The 16,946-nt window shown below is 36.5% G+C and overlaps 1 protein-coding gene across 1 annotated transcript in view; it reads right to left on the reverse strand.

The window, feature by feature from the left end:
• Positions 1–1,040: 1,040 nt before the first annotated feature.
• LOC105621601 (unconventional myosin-XV) overlaps positions 1,041–16,946 on the reverse strand; it is a 44,771-nt gene continuing 28,865 nt past the window's right edge. Inside the window, exons 27-33 of the mRNA XM_012203070.1 lie at positions 9,796–10,172; positions 8,930–9,233; positions 5,177–5,757; positions 2,924–3,056; positions 2,646–2,850; positions 1,995–2,131; positions 1,041–1,905 (exon numbers count right to left, since the gene is read on the reverse strand). Of these exons, the coding sequence (XP_012058460.1) occupies positions 1,672–1,905; positions 1,995–2,131; positions 2,646–2,850; positions 2,924–3,056; positions 5,177–5,757; positions 8,930–9,233; positions 9,796–10,172 (1,971 nt within the window). The 3' untranslated portion in view covers positions 1,041–1,671. The remainder of the gene's footprint in view (positions 1,906–1,994; positions 2,132–2,645; positions 2,851–2,923; positions 3,057–5,176; positions 5,758–8,929; positions 9,234–9,795; positions 10,173–16,946) is intronic.

Below are 16,946 nucleotides of genomic sequence, written 5' to 3' on the forward strand. Positions count from 1 at the left end.
CTATACGTTACTAATTAGTAAGTAAAATAACCTACTAAACGTTACGTTACTACTAATATACTACTATCTATATATATATATATATATATATATATATATATATATATATATATACTCTTCGATATCATATAAGATTTATATATATGTGCAATATTATGCAACAATCGTGAAATAAAATTCGTTAAGTCCAAAAAACATTTACATTCTCAAATAAAAACCAAAGTATTCTACATTTAAGTTAAAGTTAAATAAAAACTTTCCTATAAACTTAGGGAACGTTTATATTAGCCGTAACCATATATATTTCCTTCTTACAGTCGAATGAGAGAGGAATACTCGAATGTGATTGATCAATTCTTATAGATTACGGCATACTGTTACGATCAATATAAACGCTCCCTTACAGTTGATTATTAAAAAGATTGCAACTAACTTTTCGATGATTTTTTTTTTTTCAGAATGTATAAAAATTTTGAAGATGCAAATGACCTCTGAATGCATGTGAGTGGTCATGATAGGCCGTATATTACTGCTAGTTGTCAGTACATTATAGTATACATAACGGGAACTGTAGATTTTCAGTATTGGCTAATATACGAACATTGATAGCTTTTGCGTATTCTAAATTATAAAAAAAAGTATTGCAACCTTTTAATAACTGACTGTACATAACACAATATTCATTTAATTCGAGTCAAACGTAATTTTAGATATAAGACAAAGTAAATTTTGGACTTAATCATTATGTACACGTACATGTAGGTACACGCGCTAGATGCCACAATGCATTTATACTTAAATAGTTAATATATATAATTAATATATAAATGTATATAAATAAATTAGAAGGCCAGCTATCTATCACAGGACTGCGATAATTTTGAAACTTCATAAGTGTCTTCCGGTTGCTTTTATTATAGTTCATATCTTTATCCGCTATCTTTAAAAATTTAAGAATTTTGAGAATTTACTTCGCAGACCTGTGCGATAATTGGGATTGCAAGATAAAAATCGGAAAGGAATAATACATCTTTTACACATAAAAATTTCAATATAAAGTTATTATTTTTGTTCACATCTCGTACTCCTATATGCATATACGTACAATTATTATTAATCTGATAACATATAATCGTTGCATGGTTAGTCATCTGTTCGACGCTCATCAGGGCATGTGTTAATATTAGTGTTAATAATATTACACCGCCACGATGGATGTAATTTCTATTTATGTTTATTCGTCTCTTGTCAATGTTTTTGTTTATGAACTTCTTAAAACACATAAATAATGCTATACAAGTCCATCATTTCAAGTTATCCGAAAATTTAGATACTTTGAGCTTTCATTTTTCTTCTTTACAATCCTTTCTTTCAGCGCATTCTACAAATATCTTTGATGACGGATTAGCTCCATCGTCCATTAGAACAAAAACATTGGAGCGGACTTATCCTACTTGGTACCCGATGTAACTTGAATTTCAAAATGTCGGTGTCTCACGCAGGCCACGTTAAGAACAATACCGTAATTTATGTTGGCTTACTCGCGGCGTTACATCTCACTACGTTACAGTACATTAATCAAGAACTTAACTTGATTACCATTTTGCAAATTGACTAATCCGGATCGGATATCGGTCGCGAAGGAAGAACGCTGCGTTATCGTGAGGAAGCTTATCTCATGCCGAGACCGATGCCGGCTCCACCTTGAGCATTAGACGTCCTTTGCTCCATAGTGATATACTGCCTGATAAGGCGAGAGATTTCATGAGCCTGCTCCGTCTGAAGTCTAGTGATACGCTGTTGCATCAAATTGCCGCACTTCATGTCAAGATAGAGCGTGCCTTCTTCAGACTTAACCTTCCTAGTGGAGATTACTTCAGAGTAGGGATAATGGTACAGTGTCTCCTAAAAGATGCCATATGATTGAATTATACAAAGAGGAAGATGCCGTTATGTGAGAAAAGATGAGCATCTTAAGAAACGGAACTACTTACATGCGTGATTAGATCTATGAAATGCACTCCATGTCGATTGAGAGCGAGAATATGATCGGCGCCCTTTTCCTTGCCCTCAGGCACCCTCTTTACCGCGAAGAAACTTGACCCGAAAAGTGGCCACTTAGACAATATTTCTAAAGAAAAAGAAAACGCATGCACATGTATATTTAATATATTTATCAACGACAATTTTTATCATTTTCTTAAATAACATTTTGTAAATTGTTATTGTTTAAGTTTTTATTGTATATTAAAGATATTATAAAGCACATACAAATTTAAAGAAAGTGTAAAACATCTTTTATCGTTTATATGTTCGTGCGTACTATAAGATAAACAATTTTTTAAACGTAAAAAAATAATTAATGAGTTTTAAGAAATTAGTTTTAAAAAATTCATATAATTTTGTTAAATTTTTATATATAATTTTATAATTTCTCTCTCTCTCTCTCTCTCTCTCTCTCTCACATTCACTTTCTCGCCTTATCTTCATAAATTTAAAAGAGAAAAATTCTTGTGAAAAATTATGAGAAATTTTTAGTAGAATTATTAGCTGTTACATATGTCATTTGTCGCAATAAAATAAGTTAAAAGAATAAACTTTTCCAGTTTCTTGTAGTTTCAATTTAAAGTCTCGAGTTAACTCACCGAGCACTTGCGCCTTGCAAGTAGCCGCCGAAGAGTGCTGAACATTGTTCCAGGCTTGTTGAACCATGTTAGACCATTGTTGCGGTCTGGGCTCTCTCAAGCTGAGCGCTGTTTTTGGCAACAGATATTTAATCTCCTTTGTCGCGGGTTCGTGCGTCATGTCGGCCGCTCTGTGTAATAGCGCCGCTATTTGCGCCATGTCATACTATAAAACACATGTGTCATTAATGGATCGTTGTCGATCGAGCTCCAGGCATGGAGGATATTGCAATACTCACAATTATTTCCTGAGGTAAATGTTCTCCAGGTAAAACTAGTAAAAGTCCTTCTAGATAATCAGGAGCAATTTGATTAAATACGACTTCTATATACAATGCTGCATCCAGCCGAAGAGGATAGTACCAAACAGATCTGAAAAGATAAAAAAAAAGATACTTTCAAGTCTCTAAGGGAGACATTTTTGAAAATTTCTGCACTTTTTCAACATAATTTTATGTCAACTAAATAAAAATTAAAATCAAAATTATAAGAAGGGCTACGAGCTAGAGTTACAAAACAAGGAAAAATAAATTATAAAAATATAAATATTACAATACAAACGTTTCGACATCTATCGAGTCATTTTCAATTTGTTAACAAATTCTTATAAATCTATCGCTTAATGCATGTATCCGCAAAATATATAAATACATGTTAAAATCTAAAATGCTCGCCAACAATATAATCCTTTAGTTCTTCTTAAAAATACAGATCCCTCGAATAGTAAGGGCATTTTTTTCTTTATGTTCTTGTAAAAATTATCCTATTGTATCATGTTATCCCAAGATAAAATTCTCATTGTCGTCTTATATTGAAAGTATTCACAACAAAATAGAAGTAACCATAAGAAGATCTATAAAGAGATCACAAGAAGTAACTGTAACAGTTCAAGTTCACAAAATTATGTAACTGTGCAATGAAATTAACAATATATTGTGTAAAAAACCTTTTTATGTGAACACTTTAACTTTCAGTGAAAGAAGAAAAAATAATGACAGTCGCTTATGGATTCCCATCTTATAATTGAGCAAATTGCAATCAGAAGAAAGATATACAAAGACAATTTAGCGTCTCAACCAAGAAAATGTAATTAAACAGTGTACCGCAACACAACAATAAAAAGAGACTAATAGAATAAGAAGATGTCCAATGGAAGGAGAATAAGAATAAACAATTAAGAGGGGGAAAGAGACTGTATGAATAAAATATTAGTTAGAATATTATAGAATATTATTATAATGAATCCGTATCATTTTGCTTATTAATTTCATGTTTTTGCCTTTTAATATATACCATTTCCGAAATTAACTTTTTATTGTAGGAAGATTCTATATTCAAAATTTTTACGTTGTCCCAAATTTAAATTTATGACTTTCCTTTATACGATGATTAGAGATAACCGATGGAGGTTTAGTTGTTTTATTAATGTCAGAAACATGCTCATGTAATCGTGTCTTCAATCTCTTAGTTTGGCCTACGTAACTAATAGTTTGAACTACATAACATCACAGTCACCACAAATCTTGTAAACAATATTTTGATTGTGTAAAGATTCCCACCTATCCTTACCTTTTTTAAACTTTTCAAAGTATTCGGAATCGTATAAGCTAATTTGCAATTGAACATATTTGCAAGCGGTGAAAATTTTTCAGAAATGATTTTGACGAAATGATTATGGACCGACAAAAAACTTATCTTTAACTTTATTGATATTAGTAATAGTAATCTTATTATAAATGAAATTTAATTCTATTATGGATCGTAGAAAAACTAAATTGTAATGGATATTCATTGTTTAAAAAAATATTAATTAAATTGTTTTTTTGGAACCGAGAGTAGCACAAGCGGGCAATTCTGTCTACGAATTCATAGATAACGCCTCTCTTGTGACAAACTGGATGGTGTGAATTAAAATTAAGGAATCTGCCGGAGAGATAGCTTTCCGGTATCTGTCAAAAACAAGTTTCCCATCCTCAACAATCAGTAGCATGTCTAAAAAAACTTATTCTATTGTCTATATCAACTTCCACAGTGAATTGTAGTCTAGTATTTAAAGAATTAAATATCATCTACACTCTCAGATGGAGCACCCAAAATAATGTCCACATATCGAAAATAAAATAACAACCGACAGGGCAACCTTCCAATCGCAATTTCTTCCAAATCTTGCATAACCATATCAGCAACAATAGGAGACAAAGATAATTCCATGGAGGTCTCGAAAATTTGTTTATAAAGTGTGCTATTAAAAATAGAAAAAGTGAAATTCAAAACCATACGAAAAGCTAAAATTCATCTAACAGTATTTTAGTTTTTCGATATAAAATTTCATCTCCTGACGACACTAATAAATAAAAATTATTCATTATAATATATACTTATTAATTTATATTAAATACTTGAAAATTTAATGCTTGTAGAGGGAATATTCTACAGTTTTGAATTGATAGATAATAGAATTGATAGACAATAGAATATACAAATCACCATACCTGCAAAATATTAAGTAGAACACTTGATGGTTTTTTTGGAGCTCCGTTGTTACGTCTAGGACGTACTCGTCTCTGGCCAACGGCATGGTGAACGCATCACCGTCGACGATGCAGTACAGCGAAAACTCGTCCATCTCGTGTGAGTTTCTTACGGAAATGACGTTGCACATCTCCTCAATAACATCTTGCACGACAGTCGTGCATTTCGTGTTAATGACCCGCTCGGTGCCGCCAGGCAGCCGATAGATTTGCCTCTTCGCGTTTCTGCCCGCGCTAATCGCCATGATCTCCTCCACGCTAGGCACGTTCTTGCGCCCGCCGTACTTCACGGTTTTTCGCAGGTTCTGCAGACACACCATCGCGGTACCGTGGTAAGCGCGACGCTTATCGTACGCCGCTGTTTCAAGGTACTTTGTCAAGTAGGGTCGAAGGCCCTCACTGCACGTGAAGTAGGCGGCGATAATGCTGAAGATTCGCCACCCACGCTGGCAACTCTCTGGATTCGGGCTCTTGTTATTGGTAGTCTGTTTCATCAGTTGACAATAAACCTCGTCACGCAGCTGCTCATATTTGTGACAATGCTGTGGACACGCACAAAGATATGATTTTGTTAGGAAAACCATGTCCTTCAGCACGAAAGAAAGAATAGATCGCTATTATAAAATTAGCGCGAGAAGATAACGGATAATAACAGATAATAGTCAAGTTCCGTTTCTTATCAGAGATTTCAAAGGTAAATCTATGAAGAAACAGTATACGCAACAGTATATGCAAAAATTATTTAGAAAAATACGGAATACTTTTTATTTTCTATGCATGTTTCTAGAAGGAATTAAAAATAATTCTATGGCAAATCGAATCTAGCTCAATATAAACTGTGACGTGATATTTTTCATCCGTCACTTTGTCGCGGATAAGCCAAGTGAATTCTAAATCCCCGGCTCGTGAGGATGGGCAATAAGCGTGCGGGCCATCATTCAGCCACCATTCACCTTAAATTTATTTTTATTTATTTTTCCTACTGAATTTTTTTGCATTATTTTTCTGTGAAAATCGTTGTCAGGATCGGTAGCTGTGTGCGTTGATTGCTGCTGAAGCTGTCTCACCCAGTGCTACAGGGAAGAGGACCCCCGAAAAGGACCGTCATGCCGAGGAAGCTCTGGATTACGCCCTAAATGGCGGGGGCGCGCAAGTTGTATCGCTCTTTTTAACTTGCTGTCTATTATTTGCGCTCTTTTAGTGAACTCTTGTTTTAGAGAAAACGGAGGATGCTGAGATGTCAGGATGAGATAACTTTTCATGAGGACAATCAGCTAGAATGTCTGTTGAGAAGATCACGGCAGAACCAAAGGCTCGAATCAGAAAGGAACGATCTAACGCAGGAAGAGCTCCGTGCGAGACAAGAGAAGAGTCCCGGGCGAGAAGACTATTCGGACAAAATTTGGATTTCGCGCCAAGTCGCGGGAAATACGTTGCTGCCACGGGCTCACGCGATTCGCGGGATCGCGCAGCGCCGCTATCGGTCAATTAGGCGCCAGAAGGTCTCGCTCCTGCTAAGCAGCGCGGCATACCCCTGTGCATCCCGCTGGGGCCTGCCGAAATCACTTGTATTATGGCAGGAGCGTGATGCAGATTGTGAAAGGATCCATTGAGGGCAAAGAATAAGCTACCGATAACGAGCTAACGAAAGTGAGCCGAGCGAAATACACAAAGAATTGAGATGAGCTCCTCGAAGGAACGAGAAAGAAGAATCGCCGGTAAGACAAGCAAAATTCTGTAAAACCGCTGAGCCCTAATAACGTGATTTCGAGCGAATAGCATGTGCTGAATTCGAGCCGAAAAGCTGAGGCCCGTATAGGGAGCTACCGCGAGTAATTAATTTTTTTAGTTGCCGTTTGTCGTTCATTCGAATCACATAGATTTTTGTATTCAATTCGCGTAAAGCTTGTCGCCTTCTTGCCACAGTGAAGTCGCCGCATCTCGTTAGTGTGATTGTATGTTAACTCGCCATTTTGCATTGTACGCCGCCGTTTGAGTCGCATTTCATGTAGAGAAAATCATTGACGTCTAGCGGAAAGCCGTGTTTGTTGCTGTAAATTTTGATCGACTGATGAATAATTGGAATAATTCTCGCAATAATCGTCTGTTCACGTTCCTTGTATTGTTTTGTGCTATGCACTCGATAACTTCCGCTAATAACAAGCTCATATTCGCGCCAAGACGAATTATTGTTACTACAATAAATTGCGTACTTGAATAAACGCTTATAATCGTTTTTCTTATTAAAATCAAATATGTTTATCATTTTCTTATTCTTAAAAGGAAATAGTTCTTATTTATTCTCTCGCCTTCCGAATAACCTACCCCCGTTGTCCATACGGGGCTGAGCAGTCGGTTGTCGTCCGTCGCATTAAAGAAATATTGAGCATAATTAGTCGAGATTTAGATAAGTAATAAAGAGCGACACGCTCACTCGTGCCTAGCGCCCAACTACGAGAAAAGATTCGTGATAATTCAGAGTAGCTACCGACTTAGAGTATCAGAGTATATTCATTGGCTGTCGATTGCGATCACAGAAAAGCGACTGCTGTCAGTTAAGACTACGATCACAAAGCTTACAAATACTCTATAAATAACACACTTTTTGTGTTTACAATGTATCATCTTTCAATTTAATTCATCAAGAAGAAACTAAGGTCTTAAAATCAGAAACACAGAAAAACGTAAAACAATAAGCAATAATATCACAATAGCGAATAGAAGGCAATACTGTTTGCGTTCTCTATTATGATTAGCCGAATCGTTTATTGCTTATGTCTCATTGCCTTATATATTTCTATGTGTTTCTGGCTTTAGAATTTTCACATAATATAAGAACTTAATCAAATTTTAAGAATAAGTTTATGATTAATATAAGCATCACCTTAAATTTTTTCAACTATATAATTTTCTTTTTAAGTAAATATTATAAGAAAATCGACCGAGAAATGTTCACAAAGAAGCAAAGAAAGCTATATTCGGTCAAATATTTTGATACCTAATAATAATTTTGTGTGAATTTTACAACTTTCAGTTTAAATAAACTGTGCGCCGATTATTATTTATTAATCTTGAAATATAGTTTTAAACTAAAGCTAGAATATGTAAATAATTTGTATATAATATCATAAATTAAATTAACAAGAAATTTAATATTACTGATGCTAATGAGCATCTTTAAAATTGTAGGGAATTTATTGCGAGAAATATCATCTCAGCCGGGAATGCCGGGAATACTTATTTTATTTAAGTTATAAATTGCACAATATGACTTCAATTTTTTATCGACGTCATGAAAGATCAGCATTTCCAATTACTTTCTTTTACATATTGTTATATATTTTATCCATTATTTATTATTTAAAAAAAATAGCAATGGCTAAAAATTCCTGTATAAAAAAATATATTACGTGACTCCTTTCTACCTTTTTTAAGCTGGAGAATACCTTCATAAGTATTTCTAATATTCTCCAAAACTAATTTTGAGCTTTAGGTATTTACTCAGGTCTCTCATCAGTCAACATCCGAAAATAAAATGGGAATAATTTTGATTTAGCTCGAAATGAAAAGGTTACTGTGTACAAATTTTAAGCAAGATGTAAACAATAAGAAAATCAACATTTTTTTATTTGTTACTGTTTTCTACTATTATTCGCTTATTGCTTACATCTTACTGTGCTTATATTTTTTTGTATGCCATGACTCTACTCTTACCATAAGGATGGTGTAGACGCACTTGACTTCACTGGTTTCAGGCGGCAATGGTTGGTCCCCCATGTACCTCATCAAACAGAGAAAGCATTCCACGGCTAAAACACTCAGATCAGCATCCAGCCTGAGCAGACTCTGCTCGATGGGAATGGTGGAGTATTTAACGAGGTCCACTTGTTCCTTCCAAGTCCATTCAGCACCATCTTGTTGTCCTTTACTCTTCTTGTTTTTCTTTTTGCTCTTCAGTGACTCGATCACCTTAAGGGATCCGCTGATCGATCCATCCGCGGTTTTTAACATCTCGAATCTGCCAGATGCATACGACACGTTCGTAAAATTAAATTCGTTCGTTAAATTCGCTCGCTCACTTGCATTGCACGCGGACAAGACTGTCGATTCCTCGATACGAGTACGGAATCAGAAACGGGACACGGGAAAAGGAGACACTGCGGTACACGGTCGAAATAATGTCGCGCGGCGTTTATTCTCAACACGATTCGCTTGCGTAATAGTTGCGTAATCGTTAATAGTTATTTCGCATTCATTTCCATATGATCGTCGAGTTACACATGCATTTGGTACTGAGTAAAACTTAGAAAGGAGGGAATTTATTTTAAATCGGATGTCTCATTTCGTCGCGATTTCTCGATTCTAGATAGATTTTTATCAGTTTCCTTTTAATTATAACAATGAGTAACAAACGACTTTTAGAATTGTTCAGCAGTTCAGATTGCAATATTAGCAATATATGCATTCTTTAAATAAAATCGATGTTCTGAGACTGAATCGATCTTGATTCCTCCAAAATTATTCTCCATTGCTTTACAAATATATATGCTGCGTAAATTATATCGGGAATATTGACTCACTTTTCTGTGCTTTGACGGAAATTCAGCATGGCGTATTGCAAGAGCGAATGTTTGCCGTCATTCGATACCACCGGTCCGCTCTCATAGATGCTGTCCTCCTGGAATCGAACATTGTCATCCGGTTGCCGCCACTCCTGACTCGGGCTCAATCGTTGGTTTTGTAGGTTTTTCTGATGGTTCGCTTGGTTGACGGCCGACACGTGATTGGGCACGCGACTGATCGGTACGTGATTCTCATGCTCAGAAATTACGTGATTGGAATGATTGTGGGGCTGACTGTGATTCGTATGATTTGCCTGCGACTGAATAGTCTTAGTGATTTGGGATACGTGATTCTCATGATGATTGATCCTCTGTAGATGCGGTTTCTGATCGATCTGCAAAACAAACAAGCAATTCATACATTGATCGTTGAACGCTTTTGACTAATTAATTATTTTGAAAAACGCAGTCACATAAAATTAAAATTATAGAATCAATATTAAAATACGTTCATACATACTAAAAGGCTCCTAGTTTAATTCTTAATACAGACATTTCTGGAGTGCGACTCTGATGGTTTTATCAGGGATAGAGATATATTTCAATCACAAGGAATAATCACCAATCATTGATTGAGCATTTCTTTTTGGTCAGTTCATTGAGGAATAAGTTTGATATAAATATAAAGTAACTATAAAAGTAACTATTATATTAGTTACTGATTATAGTTACTGATTATAAAAAAAATGTAATTATAGACGGAAAGAAAGAAATGAAGTTAATTTACAATTATTGTAAAAAAATAACTCTATAATTATGTAATTTCATTACAAGTAACGTATTATTTCCCAACCTTTTAGAAGTTTTAGAAGTTTGTCTCTAAAACCGTAATCACATTAGTGATTGCGCGATTATAATTACTTTTCAATTACAACAAAGCAATCAGTGACTGCTTTGCTCTAAATGGTTAAAAAGTAATCGCCAATCGCACAATCGTTAGTGCAATTATGGCTTAAGATCCTGGAATGTTCTATACATTGTCTACGTTTATACTCATTGCTTATAACTTCTTTTATAAATCTTCGATGTTAGCAACAGATAGTTTTTTAAGAGTCTATAGGGATGCGATTCAAGCGTTTTACATTGCTCGAGGTGCATCGGATAATCGCGAGAAGCAATCTCATTTACGAGCTAGCAAGCGAATTCATTCTTCGCGCTTCTCTATTTCTCTGTTTCCGCGCCGCTCGCATTTCCTCTTTTTCCCGATGATACGGTATGATATGAAACACGATCGATCTTAACACGCAAGTAAACGAGTTCTTCCCGCTGCGGCCGCGCCTCGCCGCGCCGTACCGATCGTGTATCGCAACCTGGTAGAGGAATGCGATATGACACGACCATCAGGTGTAGGTGTTTTCTTCTTTTCATCTTTGTCGCGCAAAGAGATGAAAAAAGGAAGCGTGTGACGCCTATATAATTAATTGCAACTTCCGGGTTGTGATTTCTCGGGCACAATTGCTGTGCCGCGGATACCAAACGCTTCGGCAAAAAAGGCACCGGGTCACTCTTTTTAGCTCCTCTCCGCTTTCGTTGATTACGAAGATATACGACGGAAAGTAGGTGATTGCATCCTGCGTTTCTTAATATCCTCATGTATATCTAAAAGAGGATGGCTTCTTCGATATCTGGTAGAAACCGATGCCTCACATGTTATACAAAGTTTCTCCTTCTTCCCCCCCCCCCTCTCTCTCTGTCTGTCTTTTTCTAGTAAGAAGAAAAGATCGATTACGATCGCTGATGTCAAATGGAAATAGTTCATTAATGCGTTAGTAACAGGTAGAGCTATTCATATCAATTTAGAAGAAAATGAGGAAAAATTGATATTAGATGACTTTTGCAAGAGAAATCCAGTAGAACCGGAGATAAAACTGTACAGTTAAACTTGATAAGAGTATCAAGCCTAGAAATGTGCTAATTCTTTATGACACACATCGCAATGATTTATGCGGAAACAAACGGATAACCAATTTAATAATCGTTTAATTTTAGGTCGTATTTTTCTCTAAATATATAGGTAGTTCCAAAATTCACTGTTAGCTTTAAAAATCTGTAATTTACATTACATGCATTAGATTTTCAACACTAGTGGTAAATTTTGGGATACAATATTGGAAAACCGATTTTGCTGAATATGAAAATAATTTTATTGGAAACAAATTGTAATTATTGATGGAATGTTGGAAAATCGCGATTTCAGGCAGAGATGTAATGGTCGCACGATGACACCGAGTATATCGATACTTTGAAATCGGCGAGAATGCGCGAGCGGGATAAGCAGACGTCGACCCTGACCTACATAATCGTTTAATGCACCGAGGCACGACGTAAGACGTGGATGCGGTCGCTGCGCGTTCAAGTAAACCATATTGCGACAGATATAAGCGCAACGGTCTAATGATTTCCGCGGCGACTGCTGTTATTATCGAGACATAACTGTGATGTAAAGAGGTGCGAAGTACGATGTAAGCGGGGGATAGGTAGGCGAAGAAGTATAAGACAAATACTTATTGCGAAAACGGACTATGTACTACGTGACGGCAATCGGGAAGTTGTTGAAACTAAATGTTATTTTCTAATGAGTGGACAGAGCAAAATAAATTAAACATTGCTCTGCGAAAGACACTCATTATTTTTATTACTACAAAAATTACTGCGGAAAGTATGTATATTATAAAAATAAACATTTTATAAAAATTCGACTGATTGCTCGGTAATACATGTTCAAAAATTATGACATAAATGATCATTTTTGGAATTTTTCAAAATAATTAAAATAATTAATAACTTTTCCTTGTAATTAAATAATAAAATAATTTAAGACATCCTAAGATGTTTATTAGAAATTTATGCGAATTACCTCTCAGCTCAAGAAAAGTCAAATACCGTTACATCGCCTGATTAATGTAAGTTTTTTACTTATACCTCGCTACACACACCTGAGCCTAGTAACTATTTATTATAATATGTGAGATATTCGCGCTCCATTTGATTTCATTTAACAGTCCATTTGATTTAATTTGTCCCGCGTGCTGGAGCTTTGGACGCTCAGATTCTTAAGGTAATAATAAACGTGACAAATGGAATACGCGACCTGATAGCTCTTGACTTTCTCATCTAATTTCTTCAAGGTCTCCTGTATGGTGTTGAGCGTTTTGTCGCTCGTTTTGTCTTCATTCTGCATTTCGTCATTGCACGTTGTTGCATCGGTTTGCGTCCTGAGCTCCTCGAATCTCTTCAATATTTCCCGAACGCTTAGCTTGTTGCTATCCGCGTTTTCTTCAGTGATAGTCTCCATCTTCGCTAGCTTGCGTTCACCGTTAGTCCGCACGATAATCTGCTCGCCGTCGTACAGCTCCTGAATCAAATTATCGTTCGTCCTTGGTTGTTCCTCTTCCTTCGATTTCTGTTGAATCTGCTTCTTTTCTTGAATATTTTTCAAGACTGCTGTATTCTTGAAATTTCTCAATTCGCAACCTTCCTCGAGCCTAAGTTGTTCAATAGTTGGCTGATGATCGTTCGCTCGCATAACTGGCTGCAGGAAAGTTTTCTGGTCCAACTTGGACACATCTATTCTAGGAATGTTTTCATATTCGAACTTTTGTTGGTCAAAAGATTCCTTCTTGAAGGGTTCCGAGATTTGTTTAATGTTTTTGTTTACGTCCAAATGTTCAAAGTCTAACTTTTTTTTTCTTTACTGCCGTCTTTCGCGAAGAATTTGATGAAACCGTTTCTCTTCCCTTTGCATTGTCGGTCCGAATGAGATGCCTGTTCCAGAAACGCACCAGAATCATCGGTGTATCCACATTCATCGCTACTCAATTCAGACTCAGAAGACTTCACTAGAAGACTATCGGGAGAGTTTGTTTTGCGGTCGTCATCGGAGAGATTCCTGCCTATAAAGTTACCTTTCTTCCGATAAGCTACTTTTGTGTCTTGTATCTTTTCATAGTGTCTCCAATAACCTTCATTTAAACGACCGAATGGACTCTCGGGCATTGGTCTGCGTTCCCTTGGATCCTTTCGAGGATCCAAGATGTCTTTTTGAGCAAGATCACTAAACTCGAATTTACGCAAGAATTCGGAACGACGTACGATTCGCTGCACGTTGCTGAAAGACTTTGGTTCAAATTTATGGAATTCATTCTCCGAAGACTCGGAATAATCGGTGAATTGATTCAGGATATCCGGACGATGTTTTTGTCGACGTCGCAACGTCGTCGGCAATTCCGCCCAGTTGCTGAGTAGTCTCCTGGAGAACACTCCTTCGGTATCAGATACTTCTCTCTCCATGATAAAGTTAGGAGATAGATTTTTAACGGAAGGCATGTGTTGATGTTTAGAAAGTGGCTACGACTCGTATGGTGTGTTGGTCGATGCTATTCGACTAGCGAATTCTGTACAAAGCTTTTCTAATTCCAAACAATCGTAATTTCACTCGGATCTTCCGAAGGATGTAGATCACGAATGAAGGACCGTCCGCGGAACATCGTGAGAAAACGCCCGGAAGAAGACTCGTGAGATCCGGCTGAACAATACGCACTTTTAATTATAATTGCCTCGCGCCAGCAGGCTCTCCCTTGCTACAACGGGCGAGAAAGCTTTCATGCTTTCTTAGAATCGTCACTTTGCGTTAACTTTGTGTTGATCGCGTCGTCGGGTGTTCGAATTTTAACGAAGGTTTGTTCGCAAATTTCACTTATATATTTGAAACGTCTATACTCGTTTCAAGTTTCACTTGAAGAAGCGATTTTTGCGGAATGGTAACGAGGTAATAGACTTTTACTTCTTTTTTTTCTTCTTTTCTAAAAATTGGTCCTGTTTCGCACTCGAAGACGATACGGCCAATAACAATTCTTTCCATCCATTCTTACACAGGTACATCAAATAAACATTATTAAATAAACACAAAACTTTGTTGAAAGTGATTACAAAAGGCGGTAAGTTTCGTCCGACATTTTCAAAAATTTTAATGTCCGTATTTGATGACTTGTCCAATGCAATTCACAGATTTTTATCGATGAATGACGGTTGTCGCGCGATAACTTGGAGAAAGAAACAACAGACAGTCGAGCATGATCTCACTTACGCAAGTGCGGACCTTTCCGACCTTACTGATACTCGCGCAAGATCGTTAGCGATCGTACGATCCGCCGTCGCGTTCCGTTTATCATTACTCACCGCCGTTCTTACACTGTTGTTTTTACACGGAGCGTGAAAGGCACAGGTCTCATCCGCGGTAGAATAATCGCTGCTGATTAACTATATATTCGAAGCGAAGAGCCGTGCATTAACGATCAGCAGACATTATCATTATATTAACCTTGCCGGGTGCTGCGAATTATACAGCTGCGTGATGTCGAGTCGAAAGTCTTTCGACGAACGGCATGATCATCAAGTCGTTTTTCACTATGATGAGAGCTAATATAACTTAAGTTTCTTAATTCTTTATTCATTTTGTAAAGTCATGTTGTGATCAACAGACATATTCGATATATCTTCTTGCTCTAAGAAATTGCGTTTTCGCTTAATGTCTTTATAACTATCAATTTCAGTGTCAAAAGATCGATGAAGGAAGATATAACTTCATTTCAGAAGTATTCAAGCTTTTTAAGGTTGTGCACTGTGAACTGGAAGATACACGTTTTCTTTAATAATCCTTCGAGTTACTGAGTGTTTTTCCCCAGAAAATTAGCTTCGGAAGTCTGAGAGGAACTACTATTATTTCCTACCGACTTTGCGATCGGATTTGTTTCTTCGCGAGCAGATTTAAATCGGTGGACTCTCGTATCGAGTTTTGATTCCGCGCGGAATTCAAGTTGTTCGTCAAAGGTACGGGATATGCGAGTGCTGCGGCACCTGCATGGCACGGCGGCAGTCGATGAACTGAAGAGCCGCGGCCACAAGGCTTTCGACTCTAAGGCAGTCCAAGGTACTGCCGTTCTTTGCCGGCTACATTCTGTTAGCCGATGCCCCTTTGGAAGACGGATATCTGGGTCGGGCCCCACCATGTTTCTCGGTATGCATGGCGCATACGCTAGGCATGAAAAATCATGCTGCACCGCTCTTACTGAAGAGGTACTCTTTATACCGCTGATCTTGTCCGATCGGAACAAGTACGTTCTCGATGTCGAACGAGATACAAGTCAAGGAGCGTTTTGCTCCATCACTGAGACCTATCTTCTTCTTTAAACATAGAATTCCGAGAGCCAGATAAAATTGTCCGAAAAAAATTTTTTTCGCCCGAGAATAACGAAAAAAGTATTTATCTAAATGCAGCGGTCTTTTTTTCATTAGCGGAGCGAAATAAAAAAAAATATTGATAAAGTGAAAACACTTGCAGATACACAGGTCGTCCCAGTTTCGCACCTGTTATTATCCGCCTTTCTCGAAGGAGCTTCTTAATATTCAGCGTCAAGCGTTTTGTAATTAACTCTCAACATTAAAATTTCTGTAACTCTAGAGCTCAGCTCTCTCGCGTCCTTGTATCATATTGGAAAAGTCTGATTGCATTAATTGAAATTCGAGTACATTCAAAAGTACATTACAAAAGTACAAATCAAACTTTTAAGGGGATCCTAAAGTCGTCTTATCGAGTAAACTATATAATTTTTGCGCAATTATAAAAAACAAGATTAATTTATTTAAACAATCTAAATGTTATGCCATTTTGATTCAATATTTGTGAGCTATTCTCAACGAATGAATGTGATGATTTAAGTTAAAGAATAATCTAATCTATGTCTATAATGTATATTTTTCTTATACATGCTGTGATCCATGCTTGTAAAGCAAATATTGATTCGTTGCTAATTCGTCCAAATGCAGTTACAAAGTTGGTTAGTAATATTGCATAAAGTACAGCAACGCAAATCCATCAAAAACTAAGATAATAAGCGTCAAGATATCATCATAATGATTGTCGTCGATTAATAAAAAGAAGTTAAATAAAAAAAAGAAGTGATTGCGTAAAGTGAATGTCACCGCCGATTAACATCTAGAGATAAATATTCTATAGAAAAATTTTAGTTTGTTTTGTAGGTTTTAATTTATTGTTCAAATTTATTGTTTTTAAGTTTGTATGTTTTAACTCGGGAATATATATATATATA

Source organism: Atta cephalotes (assembly GCF_000143395.1).
Source record: "Atta cephalotes unplaced genomic scaffold scaffold00035, whole genome shotgun sequence".
NCBI classification, from domain to species: domain Eukaryota; kingdom Metazoa; phylum Arthropoda; class Insecta; order Hymenoptera; family Formicidae; genus Atta; species Atta cephalotes.